At 40.3% G+C, this 26022-nt stretch overlaps 1 protein-coding gene across 2 annotated transcripts; it reads left to right on the top strand.

Moving 5' to 3' along the window:
* Positions 1–977: 977 nt before the first annotated feature.
* Positions 978–25380, top strand: LOC110289038 (tripartite motif-containing protein 30A-like). 2 transcript variants are annotated; one of them, XM_085842529.1, is made up of 8 exons: positions 978–991; positions 8049–8512; positions 18444–18539; positions 19159–19389; positions 22453–22475; positions 23847–23947; positions 24215–24241; positions 24491–25089. In XM_085842529.1, exons 2-8 carry the CDS (start codon positions 8093–8095, stop codon positions 25087–25089), a joined length of 1497 nt encoding a protein of 498 aa, XP_085698655.1. In that variant the 5' UTR covers positions 978–991; positions 8049–8092. The 2 variants fall into 2 exon arrangements, with proteins under 2 accessions (XP_085698655.1, XP_085698656.1); XM_085842530.1 differs by lacking the exon at positions 978–991 and adding an exon at positions 25349–25380 and having other exon boundaries at positions 8072–8512; positions 24491–25087.
* The last annotated feature ends 642 nt before the right edge of the window (positions 25381–26022 follow it).

The raw sequence follows: 26022 nt of genomic DNA on the forward strand, positions 1-26022 counted from the left end.
ATTGTTCTGTGTCAGCCTCCCCAGCTGCTGGGATCACAGGTGAACATTACTGCCCAAGGAGACACAGCAGGAGCTCCTAATTGAGTTTAATGACATAAAAGAATGAAAGGTATCTGCTGGTAGAAAGATCTAGAGGTCTTGAGAACCATGAAAGAAAAGAAGGGACTTGGAGTAGGGAATCCAGGCTTCACCCAAGCTAATGAAGACACCAGAAGACACAGGTCAGGCCTTTCTGTGTCCAGGTTGGCTTGAGGGCTGTCAAGAGCCCATTCATCCCCTTTCCCTTTGTTCTATCTTGCTTATAATCAGTTTTCTGAACATAGGAATTAACTCTCTTTACCACCATATTTTATGAGATATTAAAATGCACATTAGGGTTGTCCAGTTTTTAAATGTGCCAACATCTAAGGAATACAAGTTAAATTGCTTCAGATAACTCTGCAATCTGTTATGCCTGTAAATGAAACTTGGGACAATTTATTTGCCAGGACTATTTGGAAAAGGACCATTTCTTATATGACATCAGAACTTTGAACTTTGATCATTCTTAAACAGTTTTACTTGTTACAGAGTTTAACTATACTGGGAAAAGATCACAAACCATTAAATATCTTTAGTAGCTCAGTGGCCTTAAAGCCAAGTCACACAGAATAGCCTAGAGGAAGTGTATTTAAAGGTGGACACCACAATTAGCTTATTTGTGCGGGATGTGTAGCTGAGAAACTGCTTGTACTACCCTCAGCTGCGAGGGAGCTGTTTCATTTCCTGGTACTCAGCAATAAATGGGTTCACAAAACCAGCAAAACAGTTTTACATTTGGGGAGGACAACAAGAAGTGAGAGTTTTGAGGAACTTATCTTTCAGGCATTTCAAAGACTGCCTAGCATAAAATGGAGTATCCTTGGCCATTACATACTCCAATAACAACAGAAACAAGTGCTGTCTGAAGACTCATTTTAGTTGAACAAACCTAGTTAATGTTTCTTAGTGTGTCTTTTTAAAAAGATTAATATTGCTGGAATTAAGGGGCATTTGATGGATTGTATGGAAACATAGTGTAATGGAAACTTTCTAAAGTATGTGGAGGTGATGCTAATGAGGTCTATTAATCTCTTGTCACCAAACGAGACTTCCAATAGTGGTACTGGATGTGACTGGATTGCATTCGATTGAGTTATAAACCAACCGGTTCCCATGGAGAACCTTAAACAACTGAGGACTATGTGTTGCTCTATAAAAAATTATAGTGGCACCTCATTGTAGAGAAAGAACTCACATAATTCATTGAACATAGAAATTTGAACTGGTGACTACACCAAGCCTTCACCCATAAGTTCTACTCTCTTTGGTGCAGGAAGGTATTCTATAGGTTATCAAAAGAAAAACATAAACACCAAACCACCCTCAAAACCTTTATCTGCAATCTGTTATGCCTGCAAAATATGCTAAGGCAATGGTTACATAGAACTCATGGGAGTAGCCAACCAATGTCTGATTTGACTAAAGGTTCTATGCCAAGTGTGAACCTTTACCTAGGAGTGCTTGGGTAAACAAGAACCAAAAGATAATAGTGCCGATATCTATAGTAAAACCAACCATTACTTGTCTAAAACACACACACACAGTTATTTTATTTGAATTATATATTTCTGTGTCTGCCTGTTGCATACACATTTGGAAAGAAGGGAAGGATGTCTGTGGTTGTCAGAGGTGCTGGATTTTCTGAAGCTGGAGTTACAGGCGTCTGGGAGCCGTTTCAAGTTGGAGCAAGGAACTAAACTTATATGTTCTGCAAGAGCAAGTACTCTTAACCACTGAACCCTCTTTCCAGATGCAGGTAGTCTGAGTATAGGCACTTAACTGATTCATTTATTCATTTATGTGTGTCAGTGTCTCACTAGATATGTGTCTGTTTACCACCTGAATGCCCTGAGCCCATGAATGCCAGAAGAGTGTCAGGTACCCTGGGATTGGAATTGCAGAGAGTTCTGAATTACCTTTCAAGGACTAGGAACAGAATAAAGGTTCTCTGTGAGAGCAACCAGGGCCCCTAAACTCATAAACCATCACCTCTCTAGCTCCTCATACAGACATTTTAACAATATTCAAATCCATGAGTATTTTTATATGTAACTGTACCATTTCATTCAATACTGTTATGGTTTTGTGGGCAGATATTTCATCTTATGTGCATGGATGATTGTCTGCATACATATCTTTGCACCATATGCATGTCATGATTCCAGAGGTCAGAAGAGGGTGTCAGATCCACAGAAACCGAAGTTATAGGAGCTGTGATAGCTATGTGAGGGCTGGGAATGGAGCCATGGATTTATGCAAGAGTAGGCCATGCTCTTGACCAATCAGGTATCCCTCCATCCCATTCCCTGTGTTTCAATTTAACATTATTTTGTTATAGAGTCATTATAGCAGTGAACTTGCCATCTTCCCATCTTAGCCACCCCCCCCCAAAAAAAAAAAAACTGGATTTAGAGGTCTTCACTACCAAACCCAGCTGCTGTTGTTGCTATTGGCATTGCTACTTTTCTCCTCCTCCTCCTCCCCCTCCTCCTCCTCCTCCTCTTCCCCCTCCTCCTCCTTCTCCTCCTCCTCCTCCCCCCTCCTCCTCCTCTTCCTCTTCTTCCCCTTCCCCTTCCTTTTCTTCCCCATCTTCCCCTTCCTTCTTCCCCTTCTCCCCCTTCTTCCCCTTCTTCCCCTTCTCCCCTTCTCCCCCTACTTCCCCTTCTTCCCCTTCTCCCCTTCTCCCCATTCTTCCCCTTCTTCCACTTCTTTCCCTTCTTCCCCTTCTTCCCCGTCTCCCTCTCCTCCCTCTTCTTCCTCTACTTCCTATTTCTTTTGCCAGACATTTTTAGTAAATGTGCATCATGGGTTACACAGAGTTACATATTGTACTGGCTATTTTTGTGTCAACTTGACACAGCTGGAGTTATCACAGAGAAAGGAGCGTCAGTTGAGGAAATGCCTCCATGAGATCCAACTGTAAGGCATTTTCTCAATTAGTGATCAAGGGGGAAAGGCCCCTTGTGGGTGGGACCATCCCTGGGCTGGTAGTCTTGGGTTCTATAAGAGAGTAGGCTGAGCAAGCCAGGGGAGGCAAGCCAGTAAAGAACATGCCTCCATGGCCTCTGCATCAGCTCCTGCTCCCTGACCTGTTTGAGTTCCAGTCTTGACTTCCTTTGGTGATGAACAGCAGCATGGAAGTGTAAGCCAAATAAACCCTTTCCTCCCCAACTTGCTTCTTGGTCATGATGTTTGTGCAGGAATAGAAACCCTGACTAAGACACATATATTAACTATTTTTATGACTTTATTTCTTTATTTCTTTCTTTATTTTTATTTATTAACTTTTCGTTCTGCTTATTGTCCTCCTCCTGGTCACCCCTTCCCACAATACTTCCTCCATGCCCCCACCCCTTCTATCCTGAGTTTGTGGAGGACTCCTGGATATCCCCCAACCCTGGCATATCAAGTCTCTATGGGGCTAAGTGCATACTCTCCCACTGAGGCCAGACAAGTCAGCCCAGCTAGAACATATCACACAGACAGGCAATTGCTTTTGGGATAGCCCCATTCCAGTTGTTCAATACCCACATTGAAGACCAAACTGCATATCTGCTACATATGTGAAGAGAGGCCTAGGTCAAGGCCATGTACACTCTTTGGTTGGTGGTTCAGTCTCTGAAAGCCCCAAGGGTCCAAGTTAGTTGGACCCTATTCTTCCTCCTATTCTTCCATAAGATTTCCCAAGCTCTATACACTGTTTGGATCTGTGTGTCTGCCTCTGTCTGGGTCAGCTGTGGGTGGAGTCTCTCATAAGACAGCCAACTCTAGACCCCTGTCTGCAAGCATAACAGAGTATCATTAATAGTGTCAGGGATTGGTGCTTGCCCATAAGATGAGTCTCAAATTGAGCCAGATATTGGGTGAGCATTCCCTCAGTTTCTACTCAAATTCCCCATCTCTGAACTTGTAGTGGTGAGTTCTTTAAACCACTTTGGCTTCCTGCGGGTTGAGCGCATGGTACATCCATCAAAGAGCACTCTGGATTTTCAAATGGCACACACACACACACACACACACACACACACACACACACACACTAGCTTAATTTTGATATGCCTTGACTAGCTCAAAGGTTAGACAGTTCTAATCCTCTCCCAGCTAGCACAAACGCCCCTCCTGTATTCTTGGCTCAGCTTGTTAAATGAATATTTCAACTCTGCTAACCCAGACCCCAATGGGGGAATAGCTCTTAAGGCCACTTACCCAAATTCTTAAGGGACTCTTTGGCTTTCTCTCCTACAGTTCTTGTCTCCTTCCTCTCTCTGGGTTCCTAGCGTGTGCAAATCTAAGGCTTTTGCTTGGTCTCCCTCTGTGCAACCATAGACCTCCAGAATCTTTATTTTCCAATCAAAATTAATTGGGGGCAGGGACCTGCAGCATCTTCAAGCACACATGGAAATTCTCATATTATTTTGGGATCTATTAAATCAAGTTCCCAACATAGGAACTTCTAGACAGGATAAGATTTTGGTCAGAAGTTTTGTGGGTGAGTGGGTGTCATTATCACTCCATTGTGGTTCCTGTCCAGCTATAGGAAGTAGACTCTTTAGATTCCAAATCCCCAGTGTCGTGAGTCACAGCTAAGGCACTCCCATTAATTCTTGGCCACCTACCTTCTCCCTGGTCTCTGTCTCATCTTGGAGATGCCCCCTACCTCCCCACCCCAATGCAAGTTGCAGATTTCCATTCATTTTCATGGCCTTCTATCCATCCCTCCTCTCCATCCCCACATCTTATCTTGAATGCTCACATTTCCTTCCCCATCTGTTCTCCTACCCAGTTCTCTCCCTCCATCTATCTATTGTGACTATTTTATTCTCCCTTCTAAGTGAGAATCAAGCGTTCTGCCTTGTGTCTTCCTTCTTGTTTAGCTTCTTTGGGTCTGTGGAATATGGCATGGGTATCCTGTATTTTATAGTACCATCCATTAATAATGAGTACATACCATGCATGTCTTTAGGGACTAGGTTACCTCACTCAGGATGATATTCTCAAGTTCTACACATTTGCCTACAATATTTATGATGTCTTTGTTTTTCATAGCTGAATATCATTCCAGTGTGTAGATGTATCACATTTTCTTTATCCATTCTTCAGTTGAGGGACATCTAGGTTGTTTCCAGTTTCTGGCTATTATATATAAAGCTGCTATAAACATACTTGAGCAATGGTCTATGTGGGATGGTGGAGTATCTTTTGAATATATGTCCAGGATCAGTATAGCTGGTTCTTCAGGTAGGACTATTCCCAGTTTCATGAGAAACTACAAAATTGATTTCTAAAGTAGTTGTACAACTATGTACACCTACCAGCAATGGAGGAGTGTTCCTCTTGCTCCATATTCCCACCAGCATGTGCTATCTCTTGAATTTTTAATCTTAACCATTCTGTCGAGTGTAAGATTAAACCTTAGTTGTTTTGATTTGCATTTCCCTAATGACTAAGGACTTGTAACATTTCTTAAAGTACTTCCCAGGCCATTCTAGATTTCTTTGTTGAGAACTCTCTGTTTAGCTCTATACCCCATTTTTAATTGTTTTATTTGGATTGTTAGTGTTTAACTTCTTGAGTACATTATAAATTTTGGATATTAATCCTCCAAATGTAGGGTTGGAGAAGAACCTTTACCAATTTGTAGGCTATCATTCTGTCCTAGTAACAATTTTCTTTACCTTACAGAAGATTTGCAGTTTCAAGAAGTCCCATTTATAAATGTGTTCATCTTGGAGCCTGAGCCATTAGTGTTTTGTTCAGCAAATTGTCTTCTGTACAAATGTGATAAAGGTTATTCCCCACATTCTCTTCTATGAAATTTGATATATTAGGTTTTATGTTGAGGTCTTTGATCCACTTAGACTTGCATTTTGTACAGGGTGATAAATATGGATCTATTTGCATTCTTCTATGTATAGACATCAAGTTAGCCCAGAACCATTTGTTGAAGGTGAGTTTTTTTTCCTATTGTATAGTTTCAGCTTCTTTATAAAAAATCAAGCATCCATAGATATTTATTTCTGAGTCTTCTATTTGACTTTGTTGATTAACATGTCTGTTTCTGTACCAATATCATGTGGTTTTTACCATTACTGCTCTGTACAGCTTTAGGTCAGGAACAGTGATTCCTCCCAAAGTTCTTTTATTGTTCAGAATTGTTTGGGCTGTCTTAGATTTTTTTTTCTATATGAAATTGAGAATTGCTCTTGAAAGGTCTATAAAAATTATGTTGGAATTTTGGTGGGGCTTGCTTTTTAGAAGATGGCAATTTTCACTATATTAATCCTGCCTATCCATGAGCATGGGAGATCCTTTGATCTTCTGATACCTTCTTCAATGTCCTTCTTCAGGGACTTGACATTCTTTTCATACACAACTTTCCCTGACTTGGTTAGACTTATATTAAGATATTTTATATTATTCATGGCTATTGAAAAGGGTATTATTTCCTTAATTTCTTTCTCACGGGCTGAGTGTCTTAATTTTGTTATCATGTTGGCTCATTATTTTTGAGTTTTCTATATGGAATATTACATATCCATCTTTACTGAGTTCATCGGCTTTTTTCATTTGTAAAAAGACTCTTACTTGCATACCTTTTATTTTATTTTAGTTTTTGAGTTTGCACTTACTCCAAGTACTTGCCCTGCTGTGATGAATAGAGGTGACAAAAATAAGTATGCTTGTTTTATAAATGATTTTAAAGATTTTCCATTGCTCTAAATTTGCAATGAGAATAGCAGTGGGCTTTTCATGTAAGGCTTCACAGTAGGAAAATTTATGTCTATTTATAAACAGTTTTGAAATTTAATTACAGAAAAATATTTTTTCAAATATTTCTCAGCCAAAGAATGATGAGAGTTTCTTGGATCTTTGGGGTGTGGTCAGTGAGACAAAGTATCTCTTTATCAGTAGGTATCCTGGAACTTACTCTGTAGACCAGGCAGGTCTTGGACTCAAAGATCTGCCTGACTTAAAGGTATGCACCACCACTTAGCTAACAGGAGTTTCATTTCTTCAGTTTGTCAGTATGGTGTGACTTGTCCATTGGTTTTTCATGCTGAACTAATATTACATGTTATTGGGAGAGAAAAATCTGTGTATTTTTCAGAATAATTTTTGATATAGTCTTGATCTCAGTCAGTATCATGGTGGCACACATACCTGGAGTCACCCTTCAATGTTTTAGGCAAACTTCTTGACCAAGATAAAATCATTTAGAGACACAGATTGCTCATAGCCCCCAAGTAACTGGGGGCATAATTCCACATATACTTTGTTCTGGCTACCAGTTGTGTCCTAGTAGCCAACTTTTTTTCTTTGGTGACCTCTATGGGTTAGAGCAGGCACCTGTGAAAGAAGACTCCATGATTTTCATACCTTTTCAGTGTATTGAAGACAAATTACCCTCTTAAGTGGCCATCTCTATACATCTAGCACAGGGATTAAATTAACCATGTGAACAAACACATGTGTGGTCTTTTATTAGATGACAATCAGAGAAATCATTGCATATGTGCATGGGAGTGTTTCCACTTCATGTCAGCATCAGCTCTTTCTGTTAAGAAAGTGGCAATAAGGGGATGAGAGTGAGTCCTGGCAGTAGAGGAGTGGCCAGAGGTATGAGAGGTTTGGTGTTTTTGACACTGAAGATGGTGCCTTGGAAAGACAGGGAAGAACAGAAGGGAGGTGGCATAAGGATGTTGACAGTAAATTCTTTCTACTATTCAATAAAAGGGGGATAACATTCCCATACATGAAATTTGTCATTTGAGGTGACCTAAAGGTACTGCACTTGCAGTATGACAAAGTACTACTTGCAATATCACCAAACCTCCTTCCATACTTCTTCCTTTGTTCTTTTAACTTGTTATGGTGGTCCTTCCTTGACCTCTGCACAGGATTGATTTTGATCTTCCACTTCTTACTTGGTCCTTTTCTCCATCGCTGTCACACAGCCATCTGTGCAGAAGTGTGAGAAGTCAAGACAGGCAGACACAGGATCACAGCAACTATGGCCTCATCACTCCTGGAGATGATAAAGGAGGAGGTGACCTGTCCTATCTGTCTGGAGCTCCTGAAGGAACCTGTGAGTGCTGACTGTAACCACAGCTTCTGCAGAGCCTGCATTACACTGCACTATGAGTCCCACAGAAACACAAAAGGGGAGGGGAGCTGCCCTGTGTGCCAAGTTCCTTACCCATTTGGGAATCTGAGGCCTAATCGACATGTTGCCAACATAGTAGAGAGGCTCGATGGCTTCATGTTTATCCCAAAGGAGAAGGAGAAGGTGAATGCCTGTATACAACATGGAGAGAAACTCCAGCTCTTCTGTAAAGAGGACATGATGGCCATCTGCTGGCTTTGTAAGCGATCTCAAGAACACCACAGTCACCAAACAGCTCTCATTGAAGAGGTCGCCCACGAATACAAGGTAAAGAGTAGGAGGATACAGGAAACAAAGAATAAAACAGTAACAGGTGGAAAACCTCCACTTTTGCTGACAGGGTACTTACCTGAGCATTATAGACTTAGAAGTTGATATATCGTTCTATACTCATTTACATTTTGACTCCTAAAAAGACATAATGAGCCGGGCAGTAGTGGCACATGCCTTTAATCCAAAAACTGGGAAGCAGAAGCAGGCAGATTTCTGAGTTTGAGGCCAGCCTCGTCTACAGAGTGAGTTCCAGGACAGCAGGGCTACAGAGAGAAACCCTGTCTAGGAAAACCAAAAAGAAAAGAAAAGAAAAGAAAAGAAAAGGAAAGGAAAGGAAAGGAAAGGAAAGGAAAGGAAAGGAAAGGAAAGGAAAGGAAAGGAAAGGAAAGGAAAGGAAAGGAAAGGAAAGGAAAAAGAAAAGGAAAAAGGAAAGGAAAGGAAAGGAAAGGAAAGGAAAGGAAAGGAAAGGAAAGGAAAGGAAAGGAAAGGAAAGGAAAGGAAAGGAAAAAATAATGATTTATTCCACTTAAGCATAAGATAATCTGAACTACAATTACTAAGATACAAAAAAGATATTGTGGAATTATTTCTTTAAATTAAGTCAATGTCCAAGAAAGTCAAATCAGCAGAATAACATCTGCTGATTCCTTCTGTGTTTTAATCCTTTCAATGCTAACGTCAGATTTATTCAAAGTACCTAACAAGTCCGTCTAGTGACATTCAACAATGGGGTTAATAAGCACATGACACACAGCAGTGAAGAGAATGTGCATGTGGCAGCTGAAACATCAGGGAGGAGAGGAAGCTTTCCATAATGAGAAACACCGCAGCAAGTTCTGTGCTTGATCTTTGTTTTCTGTTGCTTGTTTTTGAGACCAAATATAAACTCACATGGTGGCTGCATGCACAGGGCCTGCAAGGGACTGTACCAGATGGGATTCTGGAACAGGAAGGAGAAGTGGGCATATAACCCACCCATAACCCTGAAGCAATCTGTAATTGATAGAAGAAAAATTATTTTGCTCCAAGAGAGTCATACTGAGGAAATACACCATTCTTACAGAAAGTCTCATGCCCAGCAATACATGCACAGTCAGTACAAATGCACCGAGCCCTTATTAGGAGGCTCTTTCTCTGATAATGTTGTCACAGCTTTTCTTTCCCTTTTTCTGTTTAGAACCTTATAAGTCCTTTGCTTTTATATCATGGCTTGAGTTTTTATGGAATTCCCATATATTCAAAACATATACTCTATATCTATATGCACTTCTTGTGATTTTTTTTTACTTAGCTCTTTTTATGATTTGTTTTGTCATATTCCAATGTGTTTGCTTTTTATTTCTCTTATTGTATTTTTTATTCCTTACATGCCTCTTTGTTTTCTTTTTAAACTATTTATTGGTTCTTTGTTACAACCCCACTCATCTCCATCTCATTTCATACGTGCCGTTCATCTTGCAACCTTACCACTAAGAGTGAAAAAAAAACCCTCATTGTGAAAGTGGTGGTGTGTCACACTATGTCCTATGGTATACCCTTTAGTCCACAATTCTTTGCTTGCAAATGTTCATTGCACAGAGTAATTGGTATGGTCCGAGGCCTCTGGCATGTGCTACTTTATCAATAATACAACCTCACTAGGATGCCTCTCAGATATCCTGTTGTTGCTCTGCGTCATGGTGATTCTGTAGTATTGGATCTGTACAACTGACCCTTCTTGCACTCTAGCAGTTCATTGATGGGGTACATGTTGCAGTGGGGCAATTCTAAGCCCTGGGTGTTGGCCTGAGCAATATCTGAGCTGGTCAGCCTGCAAGCTGTCTCACACCTTTGAGGCCCACTCACCATCAATCCTAGTAACCAGGAGCAGCTCTACCCTGCTGCTTATGCGAGGGGTAGGGCCATATCTCCCAAGTTTTTCAGCTGCTGAGAGACGTAGACAGTTCTCTCACTTTCATGACCCTGGCACCAGTTGTCCTGACTGCCATAGATGGCAAAGGATAAGGGGATGAGTGCGTCCTTCCTGTTTCTGCACCACTGCTCAACAATAAAGAGGTAGGGCTCTCTTGAATTCACCTCTGGGCCGGCTTACTTGCCTCCCATAGGTTACCAAGGGATATGTATGTGGGGGCTTCTCTCCCTTGCCCATGTCACCTCACAGCAGACAAGTGGCAGAGCCAGCTCTCCTAGCTCACACCCTTGGGTCAGCTCACCCAATGCCCTGCCACCAGGATCAGCTCTACTGTGCTGCTCAGGAAAGGTACAGGTTCTACTCTTCCAAGTGCTGCAGAGAATAGGTGCCTCTTTGTTTTCTAACAGGAGACACAAGAATGTGGGTCTGGCTCTTCTGGTCAGAAAAGCACCAGGGCAGCTGGGGCGCAGGGTCGACTGACACTCGCCAGCTACCCACAACACCCGCCACAGGATCTTAAGACTTCTGGTGAGTGGAGCACAGCTTCTGCTCCAATCCAATTGCGCGGGACCTGAGACTGCATTAGTTAGGGAAGCAGAAACCGGCCTGAGTAGGGCCACAGGCCTCACCCGGCCGGATCAGCACCGGGGTAGCGGGAGCGCAGGGTTGCCTGACACCCGCCAGCTACACATGACCCCCGCCACAGGATTTTGGGACTGCTGGTGAGTGGAACACAGCTTCTGCTCCAATCCAACCACGCTGGACCTGAGACTGCTCTGATTGGGGAGAGAGAAATCCGGCCTACATAGGGCCACAACCCTCTTCCAGTCAGAAAAGCACCAGGGCAGCTGGGGCGCAGGGTCAACTGACACTTGCCAGCTACCCACAACACCCGCCACAGGATCTTAAGACTTCTGGTGAGTGGAGCACAGCTTCTGCTCCAATCCAATTGCGCGGGACCTGAGACTGCATTAGTTAGGGAAGCAGAAACCGGCCTGAGTAGGGCCACAGGCTTCATCCGGCCGGATCAGCGCCTGGGTAGCGGGAGAGCAGGGTTGCCTGACACCCGCCAGCTACCCACGACCCCCGCCGCAGGATTTTGGGACTGCTGGTGAGTGGAACACAGCTTCTGCTCCAATCTTTAAACAGTGACAACGATAACAACTAACCCCAGAGATTACCAGATGGCGAAAGGTAAACGTAATAATCTTACTAACAGAAACCAAGACCACTCACCATCATCAGAACCCAGCACCCCCACTTCGCCCAGTCCAGGGCACCCCAACACACCGGAAAAGCTAGACACGGATTTAAAAGCATATCTCCTGATGATGATAGAGGACTTCAAGAAGGACATTAATAACACACTTAAAGAAATGCAGGAGAACACTGCTAAACAGGCAGAAGACAATAAAGAGGAAGCACAAAAATCCCTTAAAGAATTGCAGGAGAACACTGCTAAAGAGTTACAAATCCTTAAAGAAAAACAGGATAACATAAACAAACAGGTAGAAGTCCTTACAGAAAAACAGGAAAACACATCCAAACAGATGATGGAAATGAACAAAACCATACTAGACCTAAAAAGGGAAGTAGACACAATAAAGAAAACCCAAAATGAGGCAACACTGGAGATAGAAACCCTAGGAAAGAAATCTGGAACCATAGATACGAGCATCAGCAACAGAATACAAGAGATGGAAGAGAGAATCTCAGGTGCAGAAGATTCCATAGAGAACATCGGCACAACAATCAAGGAAAATGTAAAATGCAAAAAGATCCTAACTCAAAACATCCAAGAAATACAGGACACAATGAGAAGACCAAACCTACGGATAATAGGAGTGGATGAGAATGAAGATTTTCAACTCAAAGGACCAGCAAACATCTTCAACAAAATTATAGAAGAAAACTTCCCAAATCTAAAGAAAGAGATGCCCATGAACATACAAGAAGCCTACAGAACTCCAAATAGACTGGACCAGAAAAGAAATACCTCCCGACACATTATAATCAGAAAAACAAATGCTCTAAATAAAGATAGAATACTAAAAGCAGTAAGAGAAAAAGGCCAAGTAACATATAAAGGCAAGCCTATCAGAATTACACCAGATTTTTCACCAGAGACTATGAAAGCCAGAAGATCCTGGACGGATGTTATACAGACACTAAAAGAACACAAATTCCAGCCCAGGCTACTATACCCAGCCAAACTCTCAATTAACATAGATGGAGAAACCAAAGTATTCCACGACAAAACCAAATTCACACATTATCTCTCCACGAATCCAGCCCTTCAAAGGATAATAACAGAAAAAAACCAATACAAGGACAGGAACCACGACCTAGAAACAACAAGAAGGTAATCCCTCAACAAACCTAAAAGAAGACAGCCACAAGAACAAAATGCCAACTTTAACAACAAAAATAACAGGAAACAACAATTACTTTTCCTTAATATCTCTTAATATCAATGGACTCAACTCCCCGATAAAAAGACATAGACTAACAAACTGGCTACACAAACAAGACCCAACATTTTGCTGCTTACAGGAAACTCATCTCAGAGAAAAGGATAGACACTACCTCAGAATGAAAGGCTGGAAAACAATTTTCCAAGCAAATGGCATGAAGAAACAAGCTGGAGTAGCCATTCTAATATATGATAAGATTGACTTCCAACCAAAAGTCATTAAAAAAGACAGGGAGGGACACTTCATACTCATCAAAGGTAAAATCCTCCAAGAGGAACTATCAATCCTGAATATCTATGCTCCAAATACAAAGGCAGCCACATTCATTAAAGAAACTTTAGTAAATCTCAAAGCACACATTGCACCTCATACAATAATAGTGGGAGACTTCAACACACCACTTTCACCAATGGACAGATCATGGAAACAGAAACTAAACAGGGACACAGTGAAACTAAGAGAAATTATGAATCAAATGGATATGGCAGATATCTACAGAACATTCTATCCTAAAACAAAAGGATATACCTTCTTCTCAGCACCTCATGGTACCTTCTCCAAAATTGACCACATAATTGGTCACAAAGCAGGCCTCAACAGATACAAAAATATTGAAATTGTCCCATGCATCTTATCAGATCACCATGGACTAAGGCTGATCTTCAATAACAAAATAAATAATAGAAAGCCAACCTTCACGTGGAAACTGAACAACACTCTTCTCAATGATACCTTGGTCAAGGAAGGAATAAAGAAAGAAATTAAGGACTTTTTAGAGTTCAATGAAAATGAAGCCACAACATACCCAAACTTATGGGACGCAATGAAAGCATTTCTAAGAGGAAAACTCATAGCTCTGAGTGCCTCCAAAAGGAAACTAGAGAGAGCACACATTAGCAGCTTGACAACACACCTAAAAGCACTAGAACAAAAGGAAACAAATTCACCCAAGAGGAGTAGACGGCAGGAAATAATCAAACTCAGGGGTGAAATCAACCAAGTGGAAACAAGAAAAACTATTCAAAGAATCAACCAATCAAGGAGCTGGTTCTTTGAGAAAATCAACAAGATAGATAAACCCTTAGTCAGACTCACTAGAGGGCACAGGGAAAGCATCCTAATTAACAAAATCAGAAATGAAAAAGGAGACATAACAACAGATCCTGAAGACATCCAAAACACCATCAGATCCTTCTACCAAAGGCTATACTCAACAAAACTGGAGAACCTGGATGAAATGGAGAAGTTCCTAGACAGATACCAGGTACCAAAGTTGAATCAAGATCAGGTTAATGATCTAAACAGCCCTATATCCCCCAAAGAAATAGAAGCAGTCATTAATAGTCTCCCAACTAAAAAAAGCCCAGGACCAGATGGGTTTAGTGCAGAGTTCTATCAGACCTTCAAAGAAGATCTAATCCCAGTTCTTCACACACTATTCCACAAAATAGAAACAGAAGGTACTCTACCCAACTCATTCTATGAAGCCACAATTACTCTGATACCTAAACCACAAAAAGACCCAACAAAGATAGAAAACTTCAGACCAATATCCCTTATGAATATTGATGCAAAAATCCTCAATAAAGTTCTTGCTAACCGAATCCAAGAACACATCAAAACAATCATCCATCCTGACCAAGTAGGTTTCATCCCAGGGATGCAGGGATGGTTCAATATATGGAAATCCATCAACGTAATCCAGTATATAAACAAACTCAAAGACAAAAACCACATGGTCATCTCGTTAGATGTGGAAAAAGCATTTGACAAGATCCAACACCCATTCATGATAAAAGTCTTGGAAAGATCAGGAATTCAAGGCCCATACCTAAACATGATAAAAGCAATCTACAGCAAACCAGTAGCCAACATCAAAGTAAATGGTCAGAAGCTTGAAGCAATCCCTCTAAAATCAGGGACTAGACAAGGCTGTCCACTTTCTCCATACCTATTCAACATTGTACTTGAAGTCCTAGCCAGAGCAATTCGACAACAAAAGGAGATCAAAGGGATACAAATTGGAAAAGATGAAGTCAAAATATCACTTTTTGCAGATGATATGATAGTATATATAAGTGACCCTAAAAATTCCACCAGAGAACTCCTAAGCCTGATAAACAGCTTCGGTGAAGTAGCTGGATATAAAATTAACTCAAACAAATCAATGGCCTTTCTCTACACAAAGAATAAACAGGCTGAGAAAGAAATTAGGGAAACAACACCCTTCTCAATAGTCACAAATAATATAAAATATCTTGGCGTGACTCTAACTAAGGAAGTGAAAGATCTGTATAATAAAAACTTCAAGTCTCTGAAGAAAGAAATTATAGAAGATCTCAGAAGATGGAAAGATCTCCCATGCTCATGGATTGGCAGGATCAACATTGTAAAATGGCTATCTTGCCAAAAGCAATCTACAGATTCAATGCAATCCCCATCAAAATTCCAAATCAATTCTTCAACGAATTAGAAAGTGCAATCTGCAAATTCATCTGGAATAACAAAAAACCTAGGATAGCAAAAACTCTTCTCAAGGATAAAAGAACCTCTGGCGGAATCACCATGCCGGACCTAAAGCTCTACTACAGAGCAATTGTGATAAAAACTGCATGGTACTCGTATAGTGACAGACAAATAGACCAATGGAATAGAATTGAAGACCCAGAAATGAACCCACACACCTATGGTCACTTGATCTTCGACAAGGGAGCTAAAAACATCCAGTGGAAGAAAGACAGCATTTTCAACAAATGGTGCTGGCACAACTGGTTGTTAACATGTAGAAGAATGCGAATCGATCCATTCCTATCTCCTTGTACTAAGGTCAAGTCTAAGTGGATCAAGGAACTTCACATAAAACCAGAGACACTGAAACTTATAGAGGAGAAAGTGGGGAAAAGCCTTGAAGATATGGGCACAGGGGAAAAATTCCTGAATAGAACAGTAATGGCTTGTGCTGTAAGATCGAGAATTGACAAGTGGGACCTCATGAAACTACAAAGCTTCTGCAAGGCTAAAGACACCATCAATAAGACAAAAAAACCACCAACAGATTGGGAAAGGATCTTCACCTATCCTAAATCAGATAAGGGACTAATATCCAATATATATAAAGAACTCAAGAAGGTGGACTCCAGAAAGTCAAATAACCCCATTAAAAAATGGGGCTCAGAACTGAACAAAGAATTCTCACCTGAGGAATACCGAATGGCAGAGAAACACCTGAAAAAATGTTCAACATCCTTAATCATCAGGGAAATGCAAATCAAAACAACCCTGAGATTCCACCTCACACCAGTCAGAATGGCTAAGATCAAAAATTCAGGTGACAGCAGATGCTGGCGAGGATGTGGAGAAAGAGGAACACTCCTCCATTGTTGATGGGATTGCAAGCTTGTACAACCACTCTGGAAATCAGTCTGGCGGTTCCTCAGAAAATTGGACATAGTACTACCGGAAGATCCAGCAATACCTCTCCTGGGCATATATCCAGAAGATGTCCCAACCGGTAAAAAGGACACATGCTCCACTATGTTCATAGCAGCCCTATTGATAATAGCCAGAAGCTGGAAAGAACCCAGATGTCCCTCAACAGAGGAATGGATACAGAAATTATGGTACATTTACACAATGGAGTACTACTCAGCTATTAAAAAGAATGAATTTATGAAATTCCTAGCCAAATGGATGGACCTGGAGGGCATCATCTTGAATGAAGTAACACAATCACAAAGGAACTCACACAATATGTATTCACTGATAAGTGGATATTAGCCCAAAACTTAGGATACCCAAGATATAAGATACAATTTGATAAACGCATGAAACTCAAGAAGAATGAAGACCAAAGTGTGGACACTGTGCACCTTCTTAGAATTGGGAACAAAACACCCAGGGAAGGAGTTACAGAGACAAAGTTCGTAGCTGTGATGAAAGGATGGACCATTTAGAGACTGCCGTATCCAGGGATCCATCCCATAATCAGCTTCTAAACGCTGACACCATTGCATACACTAGCAAGATTTTGCTGAAAGGACCCATATATAGCTGTCTCTTGTGAGACGATGCCGGGGCCTAGCAAACACAGGAGTGGATGTTCCCAGTCAGCTATTGGATGTATCACAGGGCTCCCAATGGAGAAGCTAGAGAAAGTACCCAAGGAGCTAAAGGGATCTGCAACCCTATTGTTGGAACAACATGATGTACTAACCAGAACCCCGTAGCTCTTTTCTCTAGCTGCATATGTATCGAAAGATGGCCTAGTCGGCCATCAATGGAAAGAGAGGCCCATTGGACTTGCAAACTTTATATGCCCCAATATAGGGGAATGCCAGGGCCAAAAGAATGGGAATGGGTGGGTAGGGAAATGGGGGGCGCTATGGGGGACTTTTGGGATAGCATTGGAAATGTAATTGAGGAAAATATGTAATAAAAATATTAAAAATCAAAAAAAAAAAGAATGTGGGTCTGGATGGGAGGAGAGGGGAGGTGTTGAGGAATCTGGAAAAGTAATGAGAGGGAAAAACATAATAAGATGTATTATATGGAGTTAGACAGATGACTCAGAACTTAAGAGCTGGAGATGTTCCTGCAGAGATCCTGAGTTCAATTCCAAGCAAGGACATGGTGTCTCACAGCCATCTATAAAAGGATCTGATGCTGTCTTCTGTTATGCAGGCACACACGCAAAGAGAACACTCATATTCTTGAATAAATAAAACTTTTTAAAAGAAATCTTGAAATATATATGGTATGGAAAATCATTTTCACAGAAATAAAGTAGCATAACTGCAAAAATATAGCTAGAAAAAGGAAAGGAAAGGGAAAGGGAAAAGGAGAGGGAGAGGGAGAGGGAGAGGGAGAGGGAGAGGGAGAGGGAGAGGGAAAGGGAAAGAGGGAAAGGGAAAGGGAAAAAGGGAAAGGGAAAGGGAAAGGGAAAGGGAAAGGGAAAGAAAAGAAAAGAAAAGAAAAGAAAAGAAAAGAAAAGAAAAGAAAAGAAAAGAAAAGAAAAGAAAAGAGAATGTTCATGTGGCCAATGTTGTTGCACTCAGAGCCCTGTCAGCTGCAACTCATGGACCTCTGAGTTTCAGCAGTATACTAGTCTACACAGTAACTACAGGCAAGTCAAAGCTACACAACATAGTTCAGTTTTTTTTTTTCACAAAGTACAGATGTCAAATATGAAATTGTAGGGCATATGAAGAATGTGTATACTTATGATAAAAAAAAAAACTAACAAAAGTGTCCTGGTTCTATGATGCTGGAAGCAAAGTGAAAGGTTTCTACTGAGTGGGATGAATGACTTAGAGAGATTTCTGTCTTTGTCTATATGGGGGTGGTGTGTATAAAATACTAAAATCAATTGAGCCATAGACTATTAAGATTTATATACTTTATGTACATGACCACTGACAAAATATTTTTAAAAAGAGAAGAGTCCTAAGTGTTTTATCTTTCCAGAAGCGTTTCTTGGCCTTTGCTTAGGAACAGCAGTCCTACTAATCATACCGACTCTGATATAATTCCTTTCTCACAGGGGAAGCTGCAGGCAGCTCTGCAAAAGCTGATGGAAAATGAGAAAAGATGTGATGAATGGCAGGATGATCTTCAGCAACAGAGAGCTGACTGGGAGGCAAGTGGGGACCATTTCTAAGGGAGTCAGCCTGACGCCCAAGAGGGACCTGGGCAAGAAGCTCTGGGGTCTTTACTTCCTGGGAGTTGATGAGGCCAAGAGGCTTTGATACTCCTCCCTACTGGTTCCTCTGGTTGGAGATGCAGAGTCAGTGTATCACACCTGAGCTGGGCTCTATGAGGAGCTGGCACCATGGAGGATGCTAGGTCAGAATGGCTGCTGGGTCCTACTCCTGTGGTGGCTTCTGAAACACACATTGTTGGTAAATATGCTTGGGAACAGGCTACAGTTCTAGTCTTAGGGTTTAGCTTCTCTTAAGGGTTCAGAGGTAGAATGAGAACTATTGCAGACAGGAACAAGTATCTTAGACAACTGTTTAGAAACTGAGTCTCATCTGGTCACCCCACTTTGGCTCACATGGCCTTGGTAGAGATGACCTAAGATCTTTGTTTTGGAATGTCCTGAACAAACATTAAAAGTAAAAAACTGCTTCCCTAAGAATCCCTTCCCTTTCCCAAGCTCAATTTCCTATGAAAGCTCCCCTCGCACAGCCGTATTTCTCTGTCTCCTATTTCCATTTGGACTAACTGAATTCCTCTCTCTTTTCTTACCGATGAAGAATCAAATACAGAGCAATGTAGAAAACATTCAGAGACAGTTTAATGGACTAAGAGAGCTCCTGGACTCCAAGGAGAATGAGAAGCTGCAGGAGCTGAAGAAAGAGAAGGAAGAGGTTATGGAAAAGCTGGAAGAGTCTGAAAATGAGCTAAGGGAGCAGACAGAGTTGGTGAGAGACCTCATCTCAGATGTGAAGCATCAGTTGAAGCTCTCAACTATGGAAATGCTGCAAGTAAGACTACATAAGGTCCCAGGGTCTGAGAGTCAGGGGATATGGAAGCCACTGACCTTCCTCTCTGCTGCTATGTTTTCCATGATGATGACAGGGAACGCTTCCTGTAGTCTTTCCTGAATCAGGGTCAGAAGCTGGGGAAATCACTACATGCTTGAATGCCAAGTGGTAATTGTGTTTTAATGGTTTATCAATAACTTATCAGTACTAAAGGTAAACCTTGGAAAGAAGATCTCTTGCCTCGTGGGTATTTTTACACTGGTCTATTGCTATGCATATGTGAAGCACACGCTCAACTATCAAGTTAGTCACTTCACCAGAAATTGAAATTAGTAGAGTTTGTTTCTCCTTCTGACAGTTTGAGACTTATAATTCCACTGCCTCTGATTCCTGTGGAACAAGACAATGTTGGTGGGGGTACCATCCAAGAACTCAGAGAGTTTTCCTTGACTCTGCCTACCAATTGTTGATAGGAAATCTGTCTTCTTTATCTATTGGGGTATAAAGTTTGTATTGTTTGATCTCTATCATGTTTTTAAATAATATATTTCAAAGTCATAGTCTGGTGATGAATATCTTTGTAGAAATTTGTTTCTTTTACCTGAATTATCATCTTGTAGACCTTGCTGGTTCTAGAAATTTTTCATATTCCTTTTATTGCTTCTTTTCCATTGTGTTATTTTAATTATAATTGAAAACATTCATAATAGATAGAATTATGCATCTATATCTAAAATGACATAGTTAATGTAATAACTACAGCTAGCACACTTAATAATTCTGCAATTTTATCTCTTGACTGATGAGTCTGAACATTTTTCTCTTCCCCCCAGCCCCTGACAATACCAATATTTACCATGGTGAGATGAAATATGTTTACATGACACATATTTCAATAATATCATTTAGTGGTCTTTTTTCTGTTTCTAGCAGGATGCATATAACAAATTCTCAGAGTTCAGAAAAATTACCAAATGACAATAGTTCTTGCTTTTAAATGCCTACTATTTTAATATATATATACTAATCATATAATTTTTATCCATCCATCTGTTGATTAGTTCTCCAATTGATCCTCTATTTTATCTACTATACTAATGATTCAGTGTACATGGACATACTGAGTTCTTCATGAGGACAAACTTGTGCATCAGAATTCATTTCTATCTAGAATAATTAGTTCTCTCACAAAATTCCTTTTTCTAGGGAATCTAGTTTGTTTATTTATGTTATATAAAACAAATCCATATGTGGTAGCCTGTGATCACTTAACTTCAGAGCTTCTAATATACAGAAATGAAAAATATATATGAGAAGTCCACAGTAATAAAAAGAAAATATAGGCTTTCTATCCAAGCTGGAGGTCTGCTGGCCCACCCCTTTTACTCCAGCAGCTAGCATGCAGAAGCAAATTAATCTTAGGTGAGTTCAAGGCCATCTTGCTCTATTTAGTGAGTCACAGGCAAGAACCATTACAGAATGAAACTCAAAACTCTCAAATTTTGTAAAAATTGCAAGAGAATGCAGAATGTCCAGCCCAAAATAGAACATATATACTGCACCACTAATTCAAATTCCCAGAGATAATTGCATAAGAATGGACAGAAAGAGTGTAACAGCCAGATGCAGTAGATGACTACAAGGAAAATATTGTCTTCTGGACACAGCTTAGCAGCAGCCCATATGAACTAAAATTGGTTTTGACACCAAATACAAGACCTGTGTAAGCCTAAACCACACCAAATTCAAATATAGAAAGTAGGCTTGTTTAGGAAACTCAACCACACTGAAGGAGTTACTGGTAATTCTTTTTTGTTGTTGTTGTTGTTTTGTTTGTTTGTTTGTTTGTTTGTTTTTCAAGACAGGGTTTCTCTGTATAGCCCTGGCTGTCCTGGAACTCACTTTGTAGAGCAGGCTGGCCTCAAACTCAGAAATCCGCCTGCCTCTGCCTCCTGAGTGCTGGCATTAAAGGCGTGCACCATCATTCTCGGCTGATAATTCTTAACTGGAGGAAGTAAGAAAGTTATAGTTCTTTAAGAATATATATATTCACACACAAAAAAAAAACTCCAGTGGAACCCAAACATCCATAACATGCTTGCTTAGTGTTAAATTTCTAACCCAGGGGGAAAAAATGGCAATTTGCAGTAACTATTTAACATATCACAAAGGACCTGGCCAGTCAAGTCTTAATATCTGTCCTCAATAAGCCAATATAAAAGTACCTATTTGATATTGGATAGCAGAAAAGGGAGATTTACTAATGGGGGCCGCACTTTGAAAAGAGAGGAAGAGATTCAAAAAACACCCTCTGTGCATCTTCAGGTTCCTCAAGTGAGATCAAAGTTTAAATAAAGAGCCAAGAATATGCACATATGTGTAGTCCAAGTCAAGGAGTGGTCCCATCATTCTCCCATCATGATCTGTGTCACAGTGTCACTCTTTAAGGTGGTCAGCCAAGTCATTACTTGTTTGAAATAGTTTGTGGAGAACAGCTCTTCCTCTGGACAAAGCTGTTTTCATTCTCTGAATATGAGATCCTGGAGAAATTCCCATTTCTTTGGAATCTTTCTTTCAACATTTGATAGTCAAGTTGAGAGACATGAATATCTCTTTAGATCAACTTTTTTCCTGCCAGGACAATTCAGAAAGAAAAGAAAAACAGAAGGGGGAGGGATGGTTAAATGATTAAAAGAATCTGGAATTCAGCTTCTCACATATATGAGTTTCCAGTTAGATAGTGGATACATAACATGTAGCACGAGAAAGGTCACATGTTCATTTGTTTAACAGTATGCACATAAAAACCTATGTAAACTCTCAAAGTACTGTTTCTTTATCTTTGGTTTCCAGTGGCTGGTAGCATAAGACTGAAAGAGTCTATTAATTTACATATAAGCCAAATAAAAGACCATGCCCTATATTTATATCCTATCTTGGGGAACTGCAGGGGACTGATTTAATTCTCTTTTGACTTTGTCTCTTCAGCCAATAAGAGTATAACCAGGATTTGTAAGATCATGAAGAACATGTTATTAACTGTGTTTTCTCCCTTCTCCCTAGGGTGTAAATTGTGTCCTGAGAAGGTATGTCTGGGCTGATAGGGAAGGATAGCCCTTTGTGTGGTGAGAATTATTTGATATTCAACTAGAATAAATATCTCTGGGGTTTTGAAAAATTAACACATAATGCTATTCTGAAGTTCTAGGAAGAGGAAAGAGGAGGAGGGGGAAAGGCAGGGTCTGGACATTTTGTAACTATTGAGAGCAGATTAGGTTCTCTATAAGGGGACTGGGTCATGGAAATGTATTGACTAGGTCAGTAGTGAGACTGGGCCTACAGATGCTTTTGGACTCCTCGTGAATGCATCATTCTGTCCATACTGTGTGTTTGTATCCAGCTCTGGATCTGCAGGTGACAAGTACAAATAGATAGTGTATATCCTCTGTGTCTGCAATGTTCATAAAGTTGTATAGTGGAAAACTTTCTGAGTATTTTGTGTATTTTTCCTGGGAATAGAGGAGATCCAGATTTCCTTTGTGGTTGTATTTAGATTTTTTTAAAAAGAGACTTGTCTCTGTGGGCACAATATTTTGGCAGTGAAACAATGGCTACAGGTGGACTGCATACATCACAAGACTGTGAGAAGCCTTGCCCTTGTATGTAAAGTGTCACATCCTAGCTGTCAGCATCAGGGTCCATCCTAACATGTGGAGCTTATATCAGATTAAGTGTAGTTCCTGTCTCCTTTTCCAAATTTTGTCATCTTAACAAAAGAATGTAAACAAGCAGATGACAGTTGACAGTGTCCTCATTGACAAAATGTTTGAAGTCTAAGACTTTCTTCAAAGGATTCCTCACACTCTACGATTATTATACCAAGTTTTTGAAAACCCATCTTCCTTTGTTCCATTTCTTTTTTTCTTTTCTTTTTTCCATGTTTCCATTTACTCATTTATATTTTTTATTTTTTCCAAACAGGTTTTGTTTTTTTGTTTTTTTGTTTTTTTGTTTTTTTGTTTTTTTAGCTCTGACTTTTTTGGAACTCACTGATCATCCTGGTCTGCCTTCTAAGAACATGTGACACCATTCCCATACCACACATTATTTTTCTGTTATTTCACTTTGATTTTTTTCAGTTTAACTTTTTTAATTCAGTAATTCATATTTAAAAGAGTTCTTAGAGAGGAGGAGGGAAACTGGAAGAAGTGCGTTGTTTGAGTATGAAGTTAAGGCACTATGTTTTTGAGAATAAGGCTTTCCCAACATTACACAGCAAGTAAGTGGGCAGGGTCATAATTATAGCCCATATCTCTACAGGTAATAGTTTCCATTCCCTCTTCATTCTCAGAATTCTCAGGATAGTTCAAGGACATCTATGGTTAGAATGGCAGGGAGTCAGTATTGGTCAAAAGGTAAAAGTTAGAGATGTGGCAGTCATTTTTTTTTATCCCTAGGAGTCAGACCTTGAGACTGAAACAGCCCAAAATGGTCCCCCCAAAAAGAAGAAGAATGTTCCAAGCTCCAGATCTGAAAGGCATGCTGCAAGTGTATCAAGGTGAGGGCAGCAAAATTCTGTAACTCCATGTATGATTCTAGGTTTTTTAAACTGCATAAAGAAGCAAGTAAGGTTTCTGAATATGGGTAGAGGGACCGAGAAGAACAGATATTGTGTCCCTGTGACATCATTGTATATGGTTGGAAATCATCACTCATCCCATACTATATCACAGTTTCCAAACCTTCACCACATATGGACAAGGGATGGGCTTTAATGGGTTGAATCTTTCACTGTATTTACTGCTGTGAACTTTCATCATTTCAGGGCTCATGGATTTCCAGCAATACTGGGGTAAGGAAAAACCACAGCACCATAAAACCCTCTCCTCTCAATATATTCCAGAGCTTATTTCTCTGTTAAGTCTCAGGTTTAATGTTGCTTCTCCCACTATGCACAGAAATTTGCCTCTGCTTGACTTTAAACAAGGCTTCTCCATGTTTCATTGCTCTTTCTTCTTATGCTTCTGTTGCTTAAGTTACAAATAAGGCTGTACCTTGTATTTCATCTGACTCAAAACGTATATGTCTCATTTTTCTGCAGTTCGTGTGACTCTACAAGAAAACAACCAGGAAAGCATTGTCATTAATATAAACAAAAGACAAATAGGACATATGAGTAAATACAGGAAGAATATTCAAGTTTCTGAGACGTACCATTTGGGTGTACTGGGATACCCAGCTATTTCCTCAGGGAAGCATTACTGGGAAGTTGACGTGTCTAGAAGTGATGCCTGGCTCCTCGGATTAAATGATGGAAAGTGTGCTCAGCCTCAATTTCATTCAATGAATGAAATAAGCTTCAAAATGCAACATAATTCCAATGATAAACAAAATGTAATGTATCAGCCTAAATATGGCTACTGGGTTATAGGGATGAGGTATAAGGTTGTATACAAGGCCTTTGATGAGTGTTCTATCACCCACAATTCCAGTGTCTTAGCCCTCTCTCTGTCTGGTCGTCCCAGTCGTGTCGGAGTTTTCCTGGATCGGGAAGCTTGCACTCTCTCATTTTATGATGTTTCTAACTGTGGAGCTCTCATCTACAGGTTCTATGACCCCTTCTTCCCTCCTACACTCTATCCATATTTTAATCCTATGAATTGTACAGGTCCTATGATTATATGCGGGCCACCCTCCTAAACCCTCACCTATATCTATACAGTGCCCCCATGTCTGGTCTATCTTATGTGCCACAGCACACTTGCATCATTCTAACTTTTTTTTTGTCTTAGGCCCTTTATTTTAATGACCTTCATTTCTAACCACAATCTACTGTGGATTCATTTCCTTGATCCAGTTGCTTGTCTGCTCACAAGATGATTACTGTCATTGGTTATTTCCCATATTCCCAAAGAAAATGGTTGTTCTCTCATGAAGTGAAATTGAGCCTCTGTTAACACCATCTCTGTAGGAAAACAGTCAAAAGAATGACTCATGGTGAGCAATGTCTTAGGGACCTGTAAGAGAAGCCGCAGAATAAAAGAAAGAGGGCCTTTAACCTCAGGGACATTTTGTTCCCTGGATTGCTTTGGATGTGATTTTGTGTGTCCTGCAAAAAGAACATCTGCATTCAATTTGTAAGATATGTTTATTTTTGTTGGATGTCTGAACATAGCTTTAGAATCCATTCCTGTGTAAGGATATACTGAAAGCCAGCCTCAATGTACACTGGTTCTGAATATGGGCTTATGCCTTGATTTCATGATTTCTGAGTTATATTCTGTAGTATAGTGCCAGACAATTGTGCTTATATGGTCTCTCTTTAGACACCTGTAAGAAATGTTTCCTCTGTGAATATTTAGTATGTTCTTACTGGTATCTATTTATAAGTTTCTCTGAACTCAAACAACCTTCCTGCATGCTTTTGTACATTCATATATAAAAGCACATTGAAACTGAAGTAAAGTTTTCTGTAGTATCAGCCTGTAGTCCCCTGATTCTTTAACATTTGCAAACTCCAGGTCTTATAGACAGAACTACCTAAGTCCACAATGGTAGACAAGCTCCCTTCTTGTGGTGACAGAGATAGAAGCCAGGGCTTCATGAGTGCTTATGAGTTGCTCTACCACTGAG

This window comes from Mus caroli, unplaced genomic scaffold (assembly GCF_978045245.1).
Source record: "Mus caroli unplaced genomic scaffold, Mus_caroli_1 scaffold_8, whole genome shotgun sequence".
Taxonomy (NCBI): Eukaryota; Metazoa; Chordata; class Mammalia; order Rodentia; family Muridae; genus Mus; species Mus caroli.